This window comes from Chrysochloris asiatica, unplaced genomic scaffold (genome assembly GCF_000296735.1).
Source record: "Chrysochloris asiatica unplaced genomic scaffold, ChrAsi1.0 scaffold00122, whole genome shotgun sequence".
In the NCBI taxonomy this organism is placed as follows: domain Eukaryota; kingdom Metazoa; phylum Chordata; class Mammalia; order Afrosoricida; family Chrysochloridae; genus Chrysochloris; species Chrysochloris asiatica.
Window position 1 is genome coordinate 6,240,940 of NW_006408640.1, and position 25,739 is coordinate 6,266,678.

The following is a 25,739-nucleotide window of genomic DNA, read 5'->3' on the forward strand; positions in this document are numbered from 1 at the left end:
CATCTTTCTCCTGCGGAGCGGCTGGTAGTTTCGAACCGCTGACCTTAAGGTTCGCAGCCCGATTCGTAACCACTACGCTACCAGAGCTCCTTCCACAGTCTTTGGTGTTGATTGCACCTCAATGTAAAGAAAACAAAAATCCTCACCACTGGACCAATAAATAACAGCCATATAAATGGAGAAAAGATTGAAGTTGTCTAAGACTTCATTTTGCTCGGATCTACCATCAACACTCATGGAAGAAGCAGTCAAGGAATCAAGTGACATACTGTATTGGTCAAATCTGCTGCACAAGACCTCTTTAAAGTGTTGAAGAGCAAATGTCAGTTTCAGGACTAAGGGTGCACCTGACCCAATCCATGTTTTTTTTTCTATAACCTCATCTGTTTGTGAAAGTTGGACAGTGAGTAAGGAAGACCACAGAAGAAGTGATGTATTTCAGTTATGGTGTTGGAGGAGAATGTTGAAAGTAATATGGACCGCCAAAGAAGAAACAAATCTGTGTTGACAGAAGTACAGCCGGAGTGTTCCTTGAAAGCCAGGATGGCCAGACTTTGTCTCTCACACTTTGGGCACATATCAGGAGGGACTAGTCACTGGTGAAGGACATCATGTTTGGTAAAGTGGAGGGTCGGAGAAAAAGCAGAAGAAGCCTAATGAGAGGGACTGGCATAGTGGTAGCAGCAGTGGGTTCCAGCATAGCAAGGCCTGTGAGGCTGGTGCAGGACGGGGCAGTGTGTCACTCTGTTGTGCATTCGTTCTCTATGTGTCATTACTGACTCGATGGTATCTAACAACAACAACAAGACAATGAATGAACTGCAACCCTAGAAGCAATCATTTTTTTTACTTACCCTTGTATATATAGGTTTTACAGAGAACATTTCTACATACAAGATGATTTTAAAAGGTTTATGGAAAAATGGAATCAAAATGATTTTTAAATTTCATTTCTCCACGAACTTTTTGAAGCCTGCTCATATGTATTTATAAGTACTGTAAATCACCCCTGAACATTGTAGGGGACATAATTATGAAAATTTTTTAGTCATAAACAAACACCTTGAGGGAACTGGCCACTTGCCCGGGGCTCAGGAGCCTAGTCATGGGGAGCATCAAGGTCAATTGTCATAACGGTCCACAGAGACAGTGTTCAACATTCTCCTTTAGTATGTGGCAAATGGGGTCCTAAAAGCTTGCAAGTAGCCATCTAAGGTGCAACAATTAGCCTCTCCTCAACCAGAATGAAGAAGACTGAGGAAAATCAAAGATGCAAGGAAACAATTAGTCCAAAGGACTATTGGTGGTGGTGGTGTTGTAAGGTGCCATCGAGTCAGTTTCAACTCATAGTAACCTTGTATAGGGTTTCCAAAGAGCAGCTGGGGGTTTGAATTGCCAAACTTGTGGTTCACAGTCCAGTACTGATCTTACAGCACCCCACCAGGAGTCCAAAGGACTAATGGACCATGGGAATCTCAGCTTCCAGTACAACTAGATGGTACCTGCTATCACTACCGACTACTCTGAAAGGCATCACAATAGAAAGCTGGAGAGAGTGGGAGAAAAATGTGGAACAAAACTCAAAATTACCAAAATGACCAGGCTTACTGGCTGGATGGAAACTGGTGGAACCTTAGTAATCCTTGAAGCCTGGAACTGAACTTACCTCCATGGCTCAACTTTTAGCCAAATAGTAAATAGGACTACGAGGTGAACAGTAACACCAGGGAGCTATGTACTCCTTAGAACAATCTGCCATAGGGGATCAAAAGGACAGCATTTGCCCAGTGGTAAAGCTTAGAAGGCAGGGAAGGATAGGAAAGCAGTATCAATGGAAACGGTGTACACAGGGAGGAAGTGGAAAGTGGCTACTTTATGGAGATTGCAATCATGTCATGAAACAAAGTTGTTGAATGGAAAATCAATTTGCTCTGTAAATTTTCACCCAAGTCACAATAAATTAAATTAAAAAAAACAATTAGAAACTGGAGATGTCTGTAAGCTTGGTGTGACATAGATTACTCTGTGTTTCCTGTAAATCTAATGTGGTTTTGCTTACTGGTCTGAATCTCTCTGTGGTATCAATAGGTAACCAATCTTTTGTCAAAATTAAATGGAATTATGAGTCAGGCTGCTGACATTGAGGTCAGCAGGTCAAATGTGCCAGTTGTTCTGTGGGAAAAGATGAGGTTTTCTGTTCCCATAAAGACGTACAGCCTCGGAAAGCTTACGCAGAGTTGCTATGAGTTAGAACCGACTTCAGGCACACCACCAACACCACCACAGGATTAAAAGGAGTCCTTGTGTGGTGCTGCAAAGTTGCTTTGCACTGCAAGGTCGGCGGTTCAGTCTCAATAGCCACTTCTCAGAAACCCTATAGAGAGAGTATTGCTATGAGTTGGAACTGACTTGACAGCACTTAACACCAACAAGCGTAGTGGTGACGAATCCGGCTGCGAACCTCACGGTCAGCAGTTCGAAACTACCAGCTGTTCCATGGGAGAAAAATGAGGCTTTCTGCTCCTGTAAAGATTTACAGCCTTGGAAACCCTGTGCAGGGTCGCTATGAGTTAGAACCGACTCCTTGGCACATAACAACAACATGTGGAAAAGCAACACTATTCTATTGTGACCTTAGCTGAATCATGTGAACTGCCTCTGTGTGGCCTCAGCATTTGGCCCAGCCCATTCCTTTCTTCTTGTCCCACTTTGTTCTCTTGGCTGCTTTTCCTTTATCTCTGAGCTCTGCACCTCTGCCTCAGCCCCCTTTTCTACAGTTTCTTAGTGATGGTGCAGCCAGGTTCAGCCCTCAGTCCCATTTTCTTCTCTCTCTATTCACTTCCTTGGAGATTCCATTCAGTCCCATGGCTTTAAAAACTACCGATATTTAAGTCATAGATTTCTATCAGCAGCCCAGATCTCTCTTCTGAATTCACCTTTGTATATTTGGCTGCCGACCTGCTATTTCCATTTGCAAGTCTCATAGTCATCTTAGTCTGATATGCCCAAAACTGAACTGCAGACCCTCTTCCTGTGCTGCCGTGCCCCAATCTTGCCACGCCCACAGCTTTCGCATGTTGATGCCTGCTGACCTCTCTTCTGAGTTGTCTGGACAGTCTCAAGGAGCCGTACTTCTGGCCTTTGGCTGTACCTTCACAGTACATCATCATCTGCCTACTTCTTACTGTGGTCCCAACCACTGTCCCTTATAACCAGGAGGATAGCAATAGCCTCCGGGCTGATCTTATACTGTGTATTCCCAGAGGCCAGAGGCTCCTTGTAAAATGTAATTTGAAGAATGTTACTCTGCGGTGTTGTAGGATAAGCACTGGATTGCAGTGTCTGTTTGAACCGCAAGGTTGGTGGTTCAAACTTAATAGCCACTCCTCGGAAGCCTGGGTCTGACTCAATAGCACTTAACCACAATGACAGTTCTTCTAATCACCATCCTGTGATGGCAAGAACTTAAGTTCTTTCTGCCCACTGCCCACAGTGCCCTACGTGACCTCCACTCCTCAGGCCTTCCCCAGTCACCCACTCTAGGTAAACTGCCCTCCTTCCCTTGTCCTCCTTCCTGCCTGTGCCCGCTCCAGACCCTCATCTGGCCAAGCCCCACCTTCAGACCTTTATACTGATGGGCACATCTACAGAGAGTCCCTCATTCCCTTTAGGTCTTGGCTCCAATAGCATGAACTTTATTTATAAAAGAAACTAGCATTCCCTCCTGCTTATGACCCTGGCACTTCCTGGCCTCTCTTTGCTTTTCTTTAGCATTTACCTTCTACTTCTGAAACCCTCTACAGGGCCACGATGAATCTGAACCAACTCAACAGCTCTAACAACAACAACAACTACTATTTGATTTATTACATACATTATTTATTATTGTCTTCTCCTATGAAAATGTAAGCGCCATAAGGTCAGGGAGCCTGGTTTTGTTCACTGATGTATTCTGAACTCTGAGAGCAGTGCTGGGCATAGAGTGAGCACTCTAAGTATCTGAGGAATGACAAAATGAATGAAAACATAAGAAGGGGCACTGGCCACGACACTTACCCGGGCGGCATTGTAAATGCGGAATATCCTGCTGATGATATCCTCTTCTAAATCAGCAGAGACAAACTCCACCTGAATGGGGCCATGCCTGTGAACGCCATTTTCTGGCCAGTACTGGGGACACAACTGAATCCCAAACACAGAAATGCAAGGTTAATTAGGAGAATAATTTTACTTTTCACTTTGGATAAGGTCAGTATAAGCATTCAGTGATTGTTTGTACTTCACTGATTCATTTCATTGTCTTTCCTCTGGCAAGTATACTTCAGGTCTGTCTTGTTGGCCAATTCTCCTGTCCTTCTAGTCATTTTTTATTTCTTTTCTCAGAAAACATCCTTTACTCATGGGGCCTGCTTTCCAAAGGGGTGCTAGGGATACAGTTCTACATATATATATATATCTTTGTAAGATCTCTTTTGCATGCTGAAGAAACTCTTTCTGGCTCTGGGGAGATGCTGCTGGCTACCATTACAAGAGTTAAGATGCTTAAGATGGCACATGGACCTTTTCACATGAAAATCTATCTCCACCCTCCACTGCGTAGGGTTGCACCCTAGTTTATAATCACTTTTGGTAACAGAGTTATTTTGTGCCACATTTTAGAACTGATAATAATGTTGGAGTACATTTTCATGTTTTGATCCAACCCCTTCCAGTTTTGATATAACAAACCTGGTGTTGTGAGAGTAAATGTTTTGCTGTTTTACCTGGAAGAGGTTTTAACTAAAAACACAATTTTCTACGTTCCCAAACCCCAAGCATTGAAGATCCTGTGATGTAACAGGCAACTTCATGTGGTATGAGTGATGCTGGATCTAGTGGCTTATGAGAGAAGTGCTTCATTTCCACAAAACACTAATTGCTAACCCTGGTGTGATAGGATAAGCACTGGACCACAATGTCGGTTTGAACTTCAAGGTTGGTGGTTCAAATCCACCAGCCGCTCCTTGGAAACACTATACAGGGTCGCTGTGGGTTAGAATGGATTCGATGGCACTTAGAAACAAACAACAACAACACAAATATAAAGGTTGAAAAAGATGGGAGTCGGGGTGGTGGTGGAGAAAGAAATGCCTAGAGTTTTCTCTAATAGGCTTCTAAAGTTTGAACCTAAACTTCTGTTGGGAGTATAGCCTTTATCTTACCTTCCTGATTTACCTGAGGGATAATAAATGGCTGTGGTGAGGCATGGGCTGTGGGGGCGGGGTACGTCTTTATTTTATAACCTACTGGGCTCAGAGCAGACCCAAGCGTGTCACCTCATCTCAGCTGAATGATGAGTGACGGTGGAACCTCTTGGCACTACAAAAGGAGAATCTGCTGTTGGATTTCATTTTATGAATTTTACTTTCTAAAGAATCTGAAATCTCATTGTCAAAGGTTGAAAAGGTTGATTTATGTTCAAGGTTGCAAGATAGGTTTCAGTTAACAGCAGCTTAACTGAAATAGCACTATTTTTCTCCATGATGAAACTGAAGTTTCTGATTTTGTGATTAAGATTTAAAGTAAGATATCCAAAGGTGCTTTTTAGGTTAATTGAGTTCATCATACTTTAGAAATGTTTGAAAGTATTATTTTAAATAAATTGGGACCACATCCCTTATCCTGTAACTGTCTGATATTAAAGAAATTTAACCTATGGCATTTTAAATTAGAAAACTAGACTCTAAAACTCCATTTTGAGTTGTGTCTTTGGGTACATCTTTTAAACTCCCTCAGGCCTGGTGTCTGTATGTTGTAAAAAAATGTCTGCAGTCTGTCCTTCTGAGAGGATCACTGGAGAGAGTTCTAAATATTTAAGCTTCTTAAGCAAAGGACTAAATGAGAATAAGTAGCATTATTATTTAATTAACTAGCTTTTAGGGATGGAGTTGACAATACATAGAATGTTGTGCCTCAAACATAATTTAAAACATTAGAGAATTGGGTTTAATGTCCATGGTATTTATTGGTAAATCGGTGGCCCCAAATTGATGTTAGGGGACAAACCTTGTCCAGTTGGAAGTTGCAATAGTTTAGACCTCTTTATTTTTCAGTTTGAAATAATTTTTCTCTATTAAATAGTAAATTAACTTGGTTCCAGGGTAAGTTTATTCTTAAAACATGTTACGGTCAAGCTTTCAAGAACATCCTACTCATGGTGTTACACTGTTGTTGGTATTACCTAACCTCAAAGCATCAAATGTAACAACAACTCCAGTTCCTAAAGGACCACTGCAGTAATGCTTCAACTGAAAACTGCTTTTGGAGAAACACTTCTAACCCTGTTAGTAACACTGAGTTTTCACTGTCCAAGTCTTTCTCGTCAGAAGAAAGGATTTAAGAAAAGGAGCTGCACAGAAACTTATCTTTCGGAGCTTCTCTTATCTCCAAGCCTTAGTTTTCATTCTTTTCAATATCTTTTCATAATGAAAGGCATTATTGTCCCTTAAAATCATTTGCCTCTCTCTGAACCTCTTTGTCATACCCCCAGCCCCATGACTATCTCTACCTGCAGGTTCAAGGTAAGCTGTCCCAGAAAGCACATGAATGCTACAGGAATGGGACCAAGGGCTATGATGCGTGCTGAAGCCTTTCTTTCCAGCTCTCTAGTTTGCTCTGCTCTGCTGTCAGCTTTGATGTGTGCAGGTTCCTGTTCAGTTTTGACTTGCCCAGTACCTCCTCCCCACTCCACTCGGCATTCTCACCCTTTTGGGACAGCCCCATGTCTGACTCGTCTTGCCCTGTCACTCCCATTATCGATGATCTTAGCTCTCGGCTGCAAACCCTGATTCCACCTGCTTTTCCACACTCACATTTCAGCATCACAGTTTGCAGCAGTTGCCTTGTGTCTATGGTTTGATTCTGGTGCCTGCTCTTGTCACAGGCACACAAAGTTAAACCGGGCATGACCCTGTGGCATGAACTCTGATTACAGAAATTGGTGAGTCTCACCTGGGCAGGATCCACATCATTTAGCATAACTACAGACGTGCAGTGATAATCCAGGACTAGCCTCCAGAAGTCTTTGACTGTGTTTGGCAAAGGATGCTGGGTAACTATGAAAGCTGATGGCTGTTTATAGCTCTGCAAACACAAACCAGAAAGATCCAAACATACTCAGGAAAATGCTATGGGAAAAGCTATTTTGTACACATAGAAACTTGTGGCACAAAACACTGATCATATTTATCAATTGTTGAATTGTATTACCATTGTTAACACCACAATAGACTGAATGTGAACTTATCTGAAAATTAACAATAATAAAATGTTCCTAGTTTGGTATCAAGAAAATGTAATATATCTTATGAATTATTTCTGGTAGAAGGGTATATCACACTTATACAGAATTACATTAATGTAGAATATTTAACTCTAACAATAAACATAGTTAAAATAGTTCTACCCTCCCTAAAATCCACTTGCGTAGTCTTTGTATGTGTGAAGTGCTACCTATTTCTGTCATAAAAGAATTCAGTTGTTCTTTCTAGGTCTGGTGAGTTTCAAAAAAAAAAAAAAAAAAAGTCCACTATTACTGATATCATTCTGACAGAATGAAAATTTCCACATTAGCTCTGAAAATATTCATTCATTTTTCTCCCATCAGTTGAATAGCAAGTTCAATTCATTTAGTTACGGTAAATAGGCTAACAGGAAATAATGAGTAGTGTAGGATCTGCACTGGCAGGCAATTCTCCCCCCACATTAATTACTTCCAAAGCTGGGAGGGCAGGAGACTCAAATAATGCTTTAAACCACATTATCCCACCTCACTGCCTCAGTGACTTAATAGCTGTCTCTTGCTCTTTGGTCAACAGGTTAAAAATGGAAGTGCTCCTAGAGTAACCAGGACATGTTTCATTTATCAATACTTTCGGATCAGTTGTCTCTGATGGACCAAAACCCTAAGCCCTGACACAAAAACACAGGTAGGATCTGAAATGCACTTGGCTGAAAAGATAGTTTGTGTTGAGAGGAGACACAGATTGAGAAGAACCAGAGGGCCCTGTTCCCACGTGAGAACAAGGCTTCCCTGTTTGTCTGGAGGACAGAGGGCTTACATCCATGAGAGCAGCATTTATGTAGTTGCTGCTCTCCCCGTCGATTGTGATGAGGAAGGGCAGGCACCGATCTGGTGGCAGGATGTCCATGCACCGGTTCTTCTCATGATTCCGCGGCAAAAGCGCTATACTGCAGTCTTCCACACGCAGCGTTGGTGTCACCATGTTTAGGGTCTACACAACCAAAGACAGACATGAAGGAGAGATGGCTCGACATTTATCTCATGTTCAGTTGAAAAGACCCAAGTTCCCTGTAGTTAACTACAAGACAGTCCCCAACTCCCCTCACTGACACACACACATACACAGATTGTACACACAGACACTCGCGCACCTATAAATGGTGGCTGTACCACACACAAGTAGACTTTCATTTTCTGTTCACTCCCTGGATCACATTCACAGATGGTGCCCATTAGACAAAAGGGCCAGAGGCAGAGGCCTAAGAGCCACATGGATCCCTAGGATTAAATGCCATCAAATCTGATGAGAGCTGGACATTTGGAGATTTGGAAGGTAAGACCTTGGAGTTTGGCCCTAGAACCAGGAATATTTATAGATAAAACTGGAATATGAGTTATTCAGTGAAGAAATACTACCTAGAGAGTCTGCTTAATGCCCATTTCTATGAACAAGTGGTCCAGGGTGTGTTGTGACACGTTGGTGTTTGCTTTCCAGGGGAGGAAATGGCTCTGTTAGACAAGTGGTTCTCTATCAGTCAGTTTCCAGCCTCCCCCTCCCTGGGGGCATTTGGTAATATATGGGCACAGTTTGGGTTGTCATCACTAGAGGTGGAGTGGCGGTGATGGTGCTATTGCTCTATAGTTGGTACAGGCAGAGATGCTACTAAATGTTCTAAAACACAGGGCAGTACCCCAAACAAGGAACTGTTGTTGTTAAGTGCCATCTGGTCATTTCAGATACATACTGACCCTGTATAGGGTTTCTGAGTAGCAGCTGGTGGGTCTGAACTGCTGACCTTATGGTTTGCAGCTCAGTACTTATCCTACAGCGCCACACAAAGAGTCGTCTGGTCCCAAATTGTAGGATGAGCACTGGACCATAGGGTTGGTTTGAACTGCAAGAGTGGCGGTTCAAATCCACCACCTGCACCTCAGAAACTCCATAAAAGGTTGCTACAAGTTGGAATGGACTCGATGGCACTTAACAACAATAACAAATGTCAATACTGCTGAGACTGAGAAACCAGCTGTTAGTTCAAAGGTTTAAGGGCTGACTTTGAGATCCTGCATAAGGTGCAAGGTTACAGCCAATCTATCTGTCTCTTTGGCATGGCTTACCCGGAATTCCTCTTTAATCTGGCTTGAATTTGTCTGAGGGTCCAGCTTGTTCATATCATAATACAGAGACCTCACTTGGGAAGCAGGAACAGAGGTGTCTCCACAAAGACAGGCTTCTAGGATTGCATCATGGATGAACACATATTGTTCCTGGTGAAGCAGATAGGATTAGTTAGTGACGGAAAAATCCAGGTGACTGGAATTAGAAGGGAGGGATGACACAGTGTGTTTTAACTCCACACAATCCAGACCAGAGAACGATGGTCTGTCACGGACAGTGCATTTCTGACAGAAAGGAAAGTGGTCTGAAAGCCTGATTACTAGGACAGTGGATAAACTAATCCTGACAGGCCATTGTGGCTAGACAAAGGGAGGAATGGACAAACAGTGACTCAAAGAAGGAGTATCTTACTAATTGAATAAAAGCAATTGGTGGTGGTGATGGTGTGCCATGCAGTCAGTTCCGACTCATAGCGACCCTGCACAGGGTTTCCAAGGCTGTAAATATTTACGGGAGCAGAAAGCCGCATCTTTCTCCTGTGGAATAGCTGGTAGTTTCGAACTGCTGACAGTGAGGTATTCAGCCCGATTCATAACTACTACATTATCAGAGCATGGATAAATAGCAGAGCAAGCTCTGTAATACTACAGTAAACATGGCTTAAAAAACAACCTGGTGCCACAAATTTGCAATTCAATATTTCAAGCGCAAAATGAGTAGAACTTTAACTTCACAGTGAAAATAAGATTTGCTAATCAAATTATTCTTATAAATATGGTCCAGGGACATTTGACACTGTTGCAAAAATGAAATGTTGCCAGCATTAGAGCCACTTGTTTTAGAACATTGACAAATGTGATAATTACAAAAGCTCATATATGTTCTTGTATGTGTGCTAAATGAATCCACAGTTTAAAAACGGATCCTCTCATTCTGAATTGAAACTGACTTTCCCCGCATCTAATTAGTAAGGAAGACCGTAGAAGAATTGATGCTTTTGAGTTTGGTGTTGGAGGAGAATATTGAAAGTGCCATGGGCTGCCAAAAGAACCAACAGATCCTTTTGAAGAAGCCAGCCAGAGTGCTCCTTGGAGGCCAAGATGGCCAAACTTCCTCTCTCATACTTTGGACATATTGTCAAGAGGGACCAGTCACTGGAGAAGGATATCATGTTTGGTAAGGTGGAGTGTCAGAGAAAAAGAGGAAGACCCCCAGAGATGGACTGGCCAAGTGGCAGCATTGATGGACTCAAGCGTGGCAACAATAGTGAGGTTGGCCCAGGATCGGGCAGTGTTTCGTTCTGCTGTGCATAGTCTCTCTGAGTCAGTCCCGACTCAATGGCACCTAACAACAACAATAACAATTAGTAAAGTTTGATCACATTTATAGTAAAGAGCTTTAAAAATTATGTAAATATCTCTTATTACTTTTCAATTTCTAGAAATAATTTAAACTTTTAATTCTTAAAAATAGTCAATCCTATTAAACAACATCTAAAATAAGAGGACAGAGGAAGAAAATCAGTGTGGCACCATTTGATTGATCAACTGTAAAAGTACATTAAAAATAAATGACCACTACTGTCTAGTCAAGAGTTCTGGTGTGGTGCTGTGGGTTAATGTGCCAGACAGCAAAGCCGTTTGAATTGCACGGTTGGCCATTCAAGCTCACCAGCTGCTCCTTGGAAACTGTATACAGGGTCGCTATGGGTCAGAATTGACTCGACGGCACTTAACAACAACACATTGTCTAGTAGCATAGTGGTTACGAATAGGGCTGCTAATCTCAGCAGTTTGAAACTACCAGCTGTTCCGCAGGAGAACGATGAGGCTTTCTGTTTCTGTAAAGATTTATAGCCTTGGGAACTGACTCCATGGCACATAAACACCACCATTGTCTTTAAAACAAAATATTACTAAAGAAAAGTGCCTGTAAGAGCAGCACTGACTCTTTTCTCTTTGTTTAAAAAAAGAAAAGAAATCAAATTTCCTAATGGCTCTTGTAAACTTTAATACACAATCTAATAAGGGATCGTTACTTAGTCCTTATTCTATCTGTTTCATTTTTCAGGCGATGGATGTAATGTCTATGAAAATTGGTATGATTTTCTTAGGAGTTGGACCTAGTACTATTTCTCAAAAACTTTAATTCTGGATACATCTTGAGTTCTCATTTATAGAGTTAAGTAGATGGCATACAACACTTCTACAAACCAGGATATTCCCCTGGTGCCAGGACAATGCCCAGGACTTTTAGGGGCAGTGGGCTACTGTTCTTGCACCTATGGAGCAGATCAAAATGCAGAGTTTACCCTACAGCCACTGGGCAGATGCCTGGCTACTCTCAGGAGTGACCTTACTCTACTTACCAGCTAGTTTTAAAAAAACACACACATATGGAAACACTGAGAGTACTAATGTAGACACTCCAACCTGGTGCCATGAACCAGATACATGGAACACATTTAGGCTATGGCTGTAGATTCTATAAAGTGAAGGAAGGAAGTGATAAAGGAAGGAAAGCAGGAAAACAGAGGTTGCCAGGTGTGTCATCTGTCTTTCGAGGAAGGTTTGCAGATAACTGCTTCATTTCTCTCCTCTTGGTTCTTGGGGAGGGAACAGAGGAATTAAGGACCAGAGCTTCAGGCCTGAGGGTGACCTACAAGTACCTCTGTCTGCACCATGTTCACCCTCCGTGAGCGCAGCTCCCTGACGCAGTTATAGATGTCCACTACCCCTTCTCTTTCGGCCATGTCCAACATGATATCGATGACAATGAAACAGCCCGTCCGCCCAGCACCAGCACTGAATAAAAAGAGGGGTCTATCAATGAAAGGAAAAGGGTCCACTGCACTGCTTTTGCTCCTTAAAACCATGTATTGAGGTGAAATTCACATAACACAAAATTCACCATTTATTGTGTAAACTCAGAGACATTTAGCACATTCACAAAGTTGTACAACCACCCCCTCTAGTTGTTAATAGACATTTTCATCACCTTCAAAAGAGACCTTGTGCCCATCAGCAACTGTGCTTCTTATAAGAGGCCCTGGTCACTACTTACCTGCAGTGCACCACCAATGGACCTGCATTGGGTGGGCTTTTGGACTTGACCTGCCGGACAAACCCCAGCAGCCCTGTAGCGTGGTATGGGACACCGTGGTCGGGCCAGCCAGTGAAGTGAAACTGTCTGATCTCCCGGATTTCATGAATACCTCTCTGCTCACAAGCCGCCAGCCACACATAGAAGGGGAACAAAGGGGGATAAGTGATGAGCAAGAGTCTCCAGGGAAGTGCAGTGTGCCCCAAAACTGTAAGCCTAGGGTTAGAAAACTCTGCCTAATGCTGAGGAAGAAGGTCATTCTTAGATTTAATACATAATTTGAAAGCTTTATCACTTAGGAAGTTGTTTGTGGGTGTTAAAAGGGAGGTGATGTTTAGGCAAAATACTAATTTACATGGGCAATTCCAGTAAATTGATAGGTCTCTTTCATTCTTTTAAGTGCCTTTCTAAAAAGCAGAAAATGTTAGAATTGTGTGTCACAAAGAACTTACAGTTTGCTGTGATGAGGCAATGAACAGGGACCTCAAGGCAGTGAAGGATGTCTGGGTGCTAGATATTAGCTACTAGAATGAAAAAGCCCCTTGTTGGGGCTCTTTTAGGTTCTGGAATCTCTTTGTATAGGGCCTCTAAAGGGTCAGGCAGCACAGTGGAGGTTCAAAAATGTTGGTTGTATGAATGGATGAAGGCTACTTCCCAATGAGGTGCATCAGAGAACTCAATTTCATTTGCAATTTAGTTTGCTAGCTTTCTCCATTAATTCAGGCAAACACTGAACCTGATCACTTAATTACCAACAACTGGGTGACTACAAGGCCTCAGGCATGGCACTGCCTCTTGTCATCAATGGGTGTCATAATCTGCTTGTAGGAAACAGGTGCTATCTATACCCACAAAAACCTGGAGGTGTATTAGCTGGAATTTAATGTTAACTCAATAAACTGGAGAGGGCTACCTGACCACTGAACTGAAGGGAAGACAATTAGAAAGATAATTTAGCAGTTTTTGACATTAAGTTGATTGATATGCACTTAAGATTTTTCTGGTGTAGTGTTGTAGGACAAGCGCTGAACCTCAAGGTTGGATAAAACCACAAGGTCAGTCTGAACCGCAAGGTCAGTGGTTCAAACTCACCAGCTGCTCCTCGGAAACCCTGTACAGGGTCACTATGAGTCAGAACCAACTTGAAGGCACTTAACAGTAACAACAACAACAATGATTTTTTTCTAGCTATGAGTCTATGGGACTCCTGTTGTGTTGCTGTAGGATTAGCACTAGACTGCGAGCCACAAGGTTGGTGGTTCAGACCCACTGGCTGCTCCTCAGACACCCTATACAGGGTTTCTATGAGTCAGAACAGACTCAATGGCACTTAACAACAATAACAACATTAATCTATCTATATGTCAAGATTACATTTGAAAGCAAAATATTACTTTTAATAGAAAAATTACTTCCAGAATCAAGGCTACTATAATTTTGGGATCAAATTTGACTTCTTTCCTTCTCTTATTCAAGGAATGTTTACCAAATACTATCTCCTTGTGATATCATGAGTTTGATGTTACATGTCTTAAAATTAAATACCCACTAACTTTATCATACGTGAAGAAAGCAAAAAGTCATTGAGAAGACAAGAAAAAAGGAAAAGGTCAAAATGGAAGTCAGAAGAGACACTGAAACTTGCTCTCCAGCATAGTGGTGATAAAGCAAATAGAAGAAATGAGGAGGTCCAAGAGCTAAACAGAAAATTTCAAAGATCAGCCCGAGCAGATAAAGCCAAATATTACAACAAAATGTGCAAAGATCTGGAATCAGAAAACCAAAAAGGAAGAACACGCTCAGCATTTCTCAAGCTGGGGGAACTGAAGAAAAAGTTCAAGCCTCGCCTTTCATTATTGAAGTATTCTCTGGGCAAATTATTGAATGATGCAGAAAGCATCAAGAGAAGATGGAAGGAATATACAGAGTCATTGTACCAAAAGGAAATGGTTAATGTTCAACCGTTTCAAGAGGTAGCATATGATCAAGAGCTAATGATACTGAAGGAGGAAGTCCAAGGTGCATTGAAGGAATGGGCAAAGAACAAGGCACCAGGAATTGATGGAATACAAATTGAAATGTTTCAAGAAAGTGAGGTAGCACAGGAGGTACTCACTCATCTCTGCCAAGAAATTTGGAAGACAACTATCTGGCTGACTGATTGGAAGAGAACCATACTTGTGCCCAATCCAAAGAGAGGTGTCCTAACGGAATGTAGAAATCATTGGACAATCTCTTTGATATCCCATGCTAGTAAAATTTTACTAAAGGTAATACAGAAATGGCTGCAAGTATACATTGACATAGAACTTCCTGAGGTTCAAACCGGATTCAGAAGAGGCCGTGGAACGAGGGATATCATTGCTGATGTCTGATGGATCTTGGCTGAAAGCAGAGAATATCAGAAAGATATTTACCTGTGCTTTATTGACTACGCAAAGGCTTTTGATTCTGTGGACCATGACAAGTATTGGACAACATTGCTAAGTATGAGTATTCTGGAACACTTAATTGTGCTCATGAGAAATCTGTACCTGGACCAAGAGGCAGTTGTTTGAACAGAACATGGGAACACTGAATGATTTAAAATTAAGAAAGGTGTGTGACAGGGTTGTATTCTTTCACTATACTTATTCAATCTGTATGCTGAGCAAATAATCAATGCGAGAAGCTGGGTTCTATGAAGAAAAATGTGGCGTCAGGATTGGAGGAAGACTCATTAACAAGCTGCGATATGCAGATGATACAACCTTGCTTGCTGAAAATGAAGAGGACTTAAAATATTTACTGATGACGATCAAAGAGCACAGCCTTCAGTATGGATTACATCTCAATGTAAAGAAAACAAAAATCCTTACCACTGGACCAATAAAAAACATTCATATCAGTGGAGAAAAGATTGAAGTTGTCAAGGACTTCATTCTTCTTGGATCAACTATCAAAACTTATGGAAGCAGCAGTCAAGAAATCAAACAACGTATTACATTGGGCAAGTCTGCTGCACAAGACCTTTTTAAAGTGTTGAGCAAAGATGTCAGCTTGAAGACTAAGTTGCGCCTGACCCAAGCCATGGTATTTTCAAAAACCTCATATACATGTGAAAGTTGGACAGTGAATCAGGAAGAACGTAGAAGAACTGATGCATTTGAGCTATGGTGTTGGAGGAGAATTTTGGGCTGCCAAAAGAACCAACAGATCCGTTTTGGAAGAAGTGCAGCCAGAGTGCTCCTTGGAGGCCAGGATGGCCAAACTTCGTCTCTCATACTTCGGACATATTGTCAGGAGGAACCAGTTGCTGGAGAAGGATATCATGTTTGGTAAGGTGGAGTGTCAGAGAAAAAGAGGAAGACCCCAATGAGATGGATAGGCCAAGTGGCAGCAATAATAGTGAGGCTGGCCCAGGATCGGGCAGTGTTTCCTTCTGCTGTGCATAGGGGTCGCTATGAGTTGCTAGGAGTCGTCAGTACAACAACAACCGTATCACATTTACTACCAGTTATTGTTCATATTAGTGAAAAAATAAGAAATGAAGAATTTTTGTTTTATAAAATGAGCAGAGGTAAACAATTAAGAGTTTAAGATTAGATCTGTTTGCTATCAGTGTGTTAATCTGTGTTAGTGTTAATAGCCCATAAATGCTGAGGCTTTACTTCTCCCTGAGATGATGTATTTTAATGAAGTTTAAGTACTAAGGAACTAAACAGTTAGGGAATCACAAATGACAGTCAACATTGTCATCTGCTAAACAAGCTCTGTGGTCCCTATATTGTTGTTTTTATTGTTGTTCTGTCGAGTCAGTTCTGACTCATAGCCATTCTGTGTAGGGTTTCCAAGGCTGTAAACCTTTACAGGAGCAGAAAGCTTCATCTTTCTCTTGCGGAGTGGCCGGTAAATTCAAACTGCTGACTTTGTGTTTAGCAGCCAAATGAGTAGCCACTAAGAACTCCTTGATCCCTAATTTGTTGTTGTTAAGTGCAATCGAGTCGGTTCTGACTCATAGTGAACCCATATAGGGTTTCTGAGGAGTATCTGGTGGATTTGAACTGCCGACCTTGTGGTCTACAGTCTAGTGCTGGCATTTTTAGTTGGTGAGTTTGAACTGCTGATCTTGTGGTTCAAACCAGGACTCCATGGTAACGTGTGGCTGTTCCCAACACCTTCAACTTCCTATGAGCTCCCCCTGGTGTCTATGTATGCTGACTCTGGCAGGGATGGACCCAATTTGGTGATCAATATTCCATGAATGGGAAAACTTACCTGTAGTACATATTTATTCCAAAGAGGACACTATACTCCCATGTGATGGTTTTTTTTTTTTTTTTTTTTTTGCTCCATTAAAAAATATTATAATTAGCATATCCCTTTCAAGCTTTGTTAGATTTCAGCTCTGGGATTCCCAAATCCTGAACTCCACCCATTTTAAGATAGCCCCTATATGATGTCTCCAAGGCTCATTTTCTGAGCAAGGTAAAATTTCTGATTGTCAGAAAATTGTTTCTCAAATAACCACCACCCCTCCTCTGTAATGTGCTCATTATTTACAACATCCACAAAAGAAATTGTTCTTTCTTATTCATTAAAATGGTGTTTTCTCAATTTGTAATTACAAAATATTATTTTGTAATTATATTTTGTAATAGCAGTACATTTTTTGTAATACCAGTACATTTGGGGAAGAAAATAATACAGTGATCAGTGATCACAAACCAGATACTTCCCAATGGATATCAATCATTCTCTTCTTTATTTTTTATTTCTCATTACAAAAAGTATTCATGCTGTATAAAAAGCGATATCTACTTATTTTTCTATGTAATATAGCAGGAAGAAAGAACCCAAGACATACAATCGTGATGAGCACAGTGTGGGTGTTTAATCAATATCTGTGGTGGGAATAAATCATGCTATCCATGTTGTGTCTTTGAGGCAGTAGGATCATTGGCCCCTCTAAGCCCCAGGCATTCCTGGGTAGGGAAAATTCAGCTTCTTTCTTGCCTGCTATAGAAAAGAGGTAGTTCAACCAAGAGCCTTGATCCACAGAGACTTTGGAACTGTCTTCCTCCTGACATGATGGGCACCATATATTTATTCAAATTTGTTTAGCTTTGAGTCATCAGCTATGGGGAAAAGGAAGGATCACAATCAGATGCAAAACAGGAATTCATCGATTTTAAAACTGCAGTGCATCTACTTATTTGCAGAGCAAAGCACAAATCCATTTTTTCACCTTTAGGGCCCCCACTGGTACATACTCAAAAATTGAATCCGAATTGCAGGAATCTCCAAAGTACATGCTGACTCTTTTTTTTTTTTTCCTTCCTTTCTCTTCTAATGAGAGTTAAAAACCTATGTGAAGAGCTCCACGAGAGTACTAATGATTTGTTTTTCTTAAAGATTCCAATTGCCCAGTTAGAAAATCACTAACTTGTCATTTTGATTTCCCCAAATGCATTAACAAGCTCCCCTTCCTCCCTTCCTTCCACCACCTCTTCATTGGTTATCTAATGACTAAAATAACTGGGTATTTCAGAAACATTTATGTGCAGCTGGGGATGTAGGAGAATACAATGAGAGGTTAAAAAAAGAGCAAAGAAACAAACAAACCCTTCCTTTAGCATCAGAGATGCATTTTCAGCTTATTAGAGAGCTGACTATTGTTCAAAGAACTCTGAGCTTAAGTGATAGCTTTTGGAAGAACAATTTTTTTAAAAAGAAAAAAGAAAAAACACTGAAGGTCTTTTATCGCTATTTGTTTTAATGCAGTTATTCATGTGTGATCTTTGCCAAGAGCCTCCTCAATGTGGGTATTTTTTTTTTCTCCAATCCTGCCTAAGAAGGGGGAAAAAAAAATGACATCAAAGTGTGAGGCTCAGAACTTGAAGAAATGAGCCTACCAGAACTCTACATTCTTTGAAGTCTTCAAGCCTCCTGCCTGCTTATTAAAAAAGATAGGCCAAGAAGAAAAATGCTAATCGTATGAGATGAAAATGAACTAAAGTCTTTACATTCTTGTGATTCTATAACAAATATGGATTTGCAAACTAGCGTAGGTAGTTCTAAAAATCAGAGCAAATTACCCAATAAGCAGATGCTGCAATTTCCCTGATTTCCTGAAACGACTCTTATTAATCCAAAATGCATTTAGATGCAGTGAGTCTATAGAGAGGAAGACTAAGCACCAAGCACTTGGGTACTCCAAGGGGTCCTGCTACTGTTAAAGAAGAGCAGGCTTTCAGTGAACACATTATTGCCAAAATGTAAGAGCCCTGGTGGCACAATAGGTTAAGTGCTTGACTGCTAACCAAAAGGTAGGTGGTTTAAACCCACCAGCTGCTGTGAGGGAGAAAGATGAAGCTGTTGCTCCTGTAAAGATCACCATCTTGAAAACCCTGTCGAGCAGTTACTCTGTCCTACAGGGCTACAGTGAGTCAGAACTGACAGCAGGTTAGTGGGACTGCAGATGCACAATGCAAAGCTCTGCAGCATCAGCTCTTAACATAAGAGTCAAAAAAGATCTCAGAGACAAAAGCATGTGCCTCCCTCATCTGTGGCAAGATGAGTATTGGAAGGGAGAGTGTGCCGCAGCCACATCTCTCTCGTGTCTCCACCATCTACCTACCTTCTCGGGATGGACTGCAATTTGCTTATTGTCAGAAGAAAGAGGGAGAATAAGAAATTCTCTATTATGTCCAACAATGCTTTGCAGAGAAGGCACCCATCCATGCACATGGGGTGAGGCTGAGCAGAACCACAGCACTGCCTGACTCAACACCAACAACTGCAAAACACTAAACTCAAATAGAGTGACCCACCACCACCACTGAGTTGAATCTGAATGGTAATATTTTGTTGTAAAGATGAAACTGAGCTCTTATAAAACCAAAATACAATCTTAAGAAACCATCCGTTACCTGTGTTTACGGTATGACCCATATATATTATCTTATATACGTTAGTGACACTAGTATAGTACAACTCACATCTATCCATAGCTTTTAAGAGTAGTAAAAAACGTACCTTTTCAACAGCAAATGTCCTGATCACATATTCTGCTAGTAGCTCTGTTTCTATCAGGGTAACTTTAATGTCTTTATATATCTCTGTGTCATCTGGCCAGTATTTGCAGCATTTGACCTTTAGAAAACATGAAAAAATTAAGAGTTTAGGATTTTGTCTGGCTTGGTTTTTTGAAGTTCCTCAGTGATCACTTACTACATTTACAGGAGCATAGCATTTACAAAAGCAAGAGGCACACTATAAACTCAAGAGGGTTTTTTTTTTTTAGTCACCTATGCTTTCTTCCTTTCTCCAGTAAAAAACAAAATTTGAGTAATGGGGGTGGGAGAAAGCCTAGGAAAATGGTCTAAAGTGAAGGCAAATAGTATTTATCTTAAAATATCTCAGTTACACGAACTACTCATCTCCTGTGTCTCTCTACTCAAAGGATGTCTTGGAAAAAGGAAATATAAAAGGTAATTTGCAATATTTTAATATCTGAGTTTTAGTTTTTTCCTATTTCAGAAATTGATTGACAGTCTGTGAGAAAGAAAAGGGTGAGCAGGAAATCAGAGCCAACACTAAAGTTGCTAACTGCTGTTGAGTTGATTCTGACCCATGGCGACCCTTTATAGGGTTTCTGAGGAGCAGCTGGTGAGTTTGAACCAACCACCTTGCAGTTCAAACAGCTTTGCAATCTGGTGCATTAACCCATGCAGTTTCGCAAGTTAGAACTACAGTCTGATTTTAATCTGAGTAAATTCAATATATAAAACTTGATAATATAAACTGTCTTTTCATATTATCTTTAGTCCCTAACTTATGGGTATTTCATGTGCAAGAGACTTGTTTGGCTTAACAGCCAAGGCACCCAGGCAGAGCACCTGTGGCCACCTCCTGATATGGTTCATACTCCTCAGTATTCACTCTATGCTGATTTCTTGCTAATTCCCACCACTCCATGGATTCATTTCTTTCTTTCTTTTTGTTTATTTTTTTTACCATTTAGAATGTTTTCATGGATATTGGCTTATTTTTCAGAAATTTCATGAAGTCTGGAAGGAAGCACTTGGCATTGGTTCAGTGGGTTTTTTGGGGTTTTTTTGTCTTCAATTTTACAATACTAGATAGAGGGAGTGTTCCCCGATTAGACATAATATCCATACAAATAATACATTCAGGTAAGGGAGATGAAACTACTTCATATAAGATCTGTTTAAATCTTCCAATTCTCACCTAAACATCAATTGTGCATCCCTGTGCCCCTAAGTCTAACCTTATATATTTTATTAACCAATATTTTATTGACTAGTTTTGGGATTGCAGTACATTGAGCTCCCATGTCTTGGAGCACCAAGGATTTCTCTTCCCTACTTCTAGGCTATTTTACCTATACATGTGTATATGGCCTCAGGTCCCCTCCTGGGGGCTGGACCAGAAGACCTTGGCCCCCTCATCATCTTTATCTTTTTTTTTTTTTAATGTTTTATTGTGAATTGTGTGATAGTCTACATGGGAGAACATCAGCTTTATACTCATTCCATCATCCATCATTTCGTTGGCATAGTTATCATCCTGTCCATGCATCCTCACCCAACCAAGGGGTGTACCCTGTAAATCTGTACCCCCCCCACCACAGTCCTCAGCCCCTTTCCATCTCCTGATCCCAAGCCCCCAACCTCACCATCTCTTGACATTGTCTTCTCTGCCTCCATCCCAGGCCTCACTGCCTCTCTGGGTAGGATTCTGCTCTTCGCTCTTCTGTCCCAGGGTCCTCCACCCCTAGACTGATAAATTAATCACTCCCCTCTTTGTTACAAAATGTCCATCTTTAGATTTCCAACCCTCACAATCAGTCCTGATAATAATTATTCACCATTGCATTATAAGAGACCCATCTATATTTCGTTTCATCAGCCCTTCCTGGACAGGCTGGACAGCACTCACTGGAGACTCTACCTTCCTCCACACCCTCTGGATCTAGGTTCCCTCTTGAAAGCTTGTAAGCCAGTCACTTCTTGTCTTTGTATCCCTCCCCCCATTTTGGGTAGCCAATGTCCAAGTTGCCCATCCCTGTCTACCCTTTGTGTGGAGGGGGTGGGTATCGTTCTTGCAGCAGGGACTTGTTTCCTCTTTTGAACTACTGCATTTATAGGTGTAGGTCATGTTTATCGAATTGTATCAGATGATGCTTTTTTCCCCTCTTCTTTCTTCTTAGGGTTGAGCTCTGTTTATTCAGTCATTGAAGTCCAGTCAAATGGGCATCATCTGCAAGTGTGGGTGTTCTTACGTCTGTCTGGCCTCTTTATATTGGCTGGCTGCCCCACTCTCCACTCTAGACCTCTGTGGCTGTGTCACTGACCCTGAGCCCATAAGTCCCCAGATGTTGCCTGGCTACTGGCTGACCAGGTCTCCATCCGGGTTCACAGTAGTTTGCTGAACGATGTAGGGCTTAGCTTGCCCCTTTGTTGATGTTCTTCGGCCACTTCCCCTTCTGGGTGACGTGCGTGGTTGTCAGTCAAAGTGTATATTTCCCTTGCGTCTTAGTCTTGGGATTACTTGCCTTGATGTCTCCCGGGCAAGCCACCAGTATGTTCTTGTGGTAACAGTCAGACTGCCCTTATTGTTTTGTATTTTTCCTGTAGGTCCTTCTTTCAAGAGCTATCTTCTGGTTTTCTAGCTGCTCCCGGCTGGTCTGCTTGTCCTTTCAAGTAGAGAAATTTCCCATCTCTGAAGGTCTGGTTGTGGTTTGGGCTTCCACCTATACTCTCCATGGATTCATTTCTACTTTAGTCCTATTTCTTACAAGCTGACCTCTTGTATTTCGAGCTTCTTTTGTTGACATCTTTCCTTGATTGCCCTGACATCACCTCAAAGGCACTGTGTCCAAAAGATAATTCCTTGTCCCACATCAATTCCTTCAAAACCCTGCTGATTCCATTGTAAATACCTAGTCAGTTTCCAAGTTTAAGCGTGTCTTTGAAATATCTCTCAATTGCATTTTTCAACTTTTTGTTTCCTTGTCTACAATCATATTTCAGGTTCTGGAAACTTTTTATTTTCCTTTCAAATATTTTATTTTGCTATCAGAGAAGGATGGCACAGCAGTTTAGGGTCCCATTCAACATTTTCTGTACAACTTTTTCACTGATGCTGTTATATTCTACATAATGCACCAACATTCTCATTATTCCTATTCTGGTGGTTCATTTCCATTCATATAATTTCCCCGTCTCCTTAGAGTCTCATCTTAGTTTTAAAGTAACTGCTGACTAATCTTATATAGGTGATTTTTTAAAGAAGCACAGTATATATTGGTAATATTCATTATTGTTTTAGCAAAGGTGTTATTTAGTTACAAGGGTTAATTTTAGTTCAAGGTTTAAAGTTCAGGGCAATAGTTTTGGGAGTACTATTGTCTTAACCAAGGAGATCTGGTAGTGCAGTGGTTACAAATCAGACTGCTAACCTCAGGGTCAGCAGTTCAAAACTACCACTGTTCTGCAGGAGAAAGATGAAGCTTTCTGCTCCCTTAAAGATTTATAGCCTCAGAAACCCTGTACAGGGTCGCTGTGAGTTGGAACCGACTCCATGACACATAACTACCACCACTACCACCATTGTCTTACCCACTCAAATAGGTCTGTTTTTATTTTTAGGAATTTGACGTTCTGTTCTACATTTGTCTCCATTTTACCAGGGTCTCTCTCTTGTGGCCCTAGTAACAATGGTTGGTAGAGGTAACAAGTTTTTCTTTTCTCAAGGTTTATGAAGCCATGGTTCATGAGGACTCTGTCCTGTAGACTTGTTTTTTACTTCGAGTCTTTGATTTCCTTCTTTCTCTTCTGCTTTGCATGAGAAGAGACCAATAGTTGTATCGTAGATGACCACTTGCAAGACATGACTCACCAAACTAGAAAATAACTTTATAAACTATATTAAACAAATGTTCCATGAGACTATGGTCCTAATCCTTCAAGCTCAGAGATTCAATCCTGTGAGGTGTTTATTTATGATTAAGAAGTATCTGTAAATGCACCCTTTAGTAGCATAGTGGGTTACATATGGCTAACCAAAAGGTCAGCAGTTTGAATCTACCAGCCAGTCCATAGGAGAAAGATGAAGTTTTCTGCTCCCATAAAGATCTGTCACTTTGGAAACCTAGATAAGGTCACTAGGAGTCAGAATTGATTCAATGGCACACTACTACCACCACCATGTACATGTATCATACAAAGGCATGCACATTCTGGTGACTTCTAACGTGGGCAATGTGTACATAAAAAGGCAAATACTCAAACCCATTATCCTTGAGTTGATGCTGTTTCCTAGTGATCCTATGGGAAAGAGTAGAACCGCACCCTAGGGTTTCCTAGGCTGTAATCTTGATTACATCTTTCCCTCATGGAGCAGCTAGTAGGTTTGAACAACTCAAGTTACAGCTAAGAGTCAAGTACTTAACCAATGTGTCACCAGGGCTTACTGTTCTATATGTAACAATAAAACAAACAAACCAAAACCCTCTCCCAAATGCAAGAATCTTCTATTTCCAAGTGTTGTTGACTCATTTTTTACCCTATGGACAGAAGAATGAACCACTGCCAGATCCTGACTCAGCTTCACAATGATTGCCATGCTTGAGCACACTGTTGCAGCCACTCTGTTAATCCAGGTCATTGAGGGACTTCCTGATGATCATGGACACTATACCAAGTATGATGTCCTATGTCCAGTGTACATGAGACAAAGTCTTGCCATACTTCTATGGCACACACTGGCTGTATTCTTTTTAAGACAAGACTTGTTTGTTCTTCTGGCAGTCCATGGTATATTCCATATCCTTTTCCAGTTCTTTGGTCATTCTTATTCATCATTCCACTTTTGCATGCATATGAAGTGACTAAAAATACCATAGTTTGGGTTAGGTACAACTTAGTCCTCAAAGTGACATCTTTGTTTTTAACACTTTATAGAAGTCTTTTGCAGCATATATGCCCAATGCAATATATCATATGGTTTTTTTGACTGCTGCTTCCATAGTTGTTGATTGTGGCTCTAAGTAAAACGGAATCTTTGACAACTTTTCTCCTTTTATCATGATGTTGTTTATTGGTACAGTTGTGAGAGGTTTTGCTTTATGTTAAGGTGTAATCCATAGTCTGTAATCTTTGATCTTCATCAGTAAATACTTCAACTCCTCTTCACTTTCAGCAAGCAAAGTTGTTTCATCTGCATATTAACAGATTGTTAATGAATCTTCCTTCAATCCTGATGCCACACTCTTCTTCATATAATCTAGCTAGCGTCCAGATTGATTAAGTATAGTGAAAGGATACAACTCAGACATACACCTTTCCTGATTTTAAATCATACAGTATTTATTTCCTTGTTCTGTTAGAATGACTGCCTCTTAGTCTATGTACAGTTCTGTATAAACACAATGATGTGTTCTGGAATTCTCATTCTTTGCAATTTATGCATAATTTGCCTTGATCCACATAGTAAAATGACTTTCTATAGTCAAGAAAACATAAGTAAACATCAGCCAAGATCCATTTGACATGTCCATGTCCTCTTCTGCACTATTATACAAATTTACACACCAACCACTAAAGCCAGTAAGGATGAACTAGAATAATTCTACCAACTTCTTCAATATTAAATCAATCAAACATGCAATCAAGATGTATTGATCATTACTGGTGACTGGAATGCAAAGGTTGGGAGCAAAGAGGAAGGATCAGTAGTTGGAAAATATGGCCTTGTGATAGAAATGATACAGGAGAACACATGATAGAATTCTGCAAAACCAATGATTTGTTCATTTCAAATACCTTCTTTAGACAGCATAAGAGACGACTCTACACATGGACCTCACCAGATGGAATACACAGAAATCAAATCGACTGTATCTTCGGAAAGAGACGATGGAAAAGCTCCTTATCATCAGTGAAAACAAGGCCAGGGGAACATTGTGGAACAGACCATCAATTACTCATATGCAAATTCAAACTGAAGCTGAAGAAAATGAAAACAAGTCCACGAGAGGCAAAATATGGCCATGAATATATCCCATCTGAATTTACAGATCATCTGAAGAACAGATTTGATACACTAGACAGTAAAGAACGACGACAAGAAGAGTTGTGGGATGACATCAAGAACATCATACAGGAAGAAAGCAAAAAGTCATTGAGAAGACAAGAAAGAAGGAAGAGGTCAAAATGGATGTCAGAAGAG

At 40.9% G+C, this 25,739-nt stretch overlaps 1 protein-coding gene across 2 annotated transcripts in view; it reads right to left on the reverse strand.

The window, feature by feature from the left end:
• PTPRM (protein tyrosine phosphatase, receptor type, M) overlaps positions 1–25,739 on the reverse strand; it is an 840,546-nt gene that overhangs the window by 37,137 nt on the left and 777,670 nt on the right. For both annotated transcript variants that reach the window (XM_006868703.1, XM_006868702.1), the window contains 7 exons: positions 19,521–19,637; positions 12,465–12,619; positions 12,070–12,205; positions 9,401–9,550; positions 8,100–8,273; positions 6,991–7,122; positions 4,057–4,182 (listed from right to left, as the gene is read on the reverse strand). In XM_006868703.1, the coding sequence (XP_006868765.1) occupies positions 4,057–4,182; positions 6,991–7,122; positions 8,100–8,273; positions 9,401–9,550; positions 12,070–12,205; positions 12,465–12,619; positions 19,521–19,637 (990 nt within the window). The remainder of the gene's footprint in view (positions 1–4,056; positions 4,183–6,990; positions 7,123–8,099; positions 8,274–9,400; positions 9,551–12,069; positions 12,206–12,464; positions 12,620–19,520; positions 19,638–25,739) is intronic.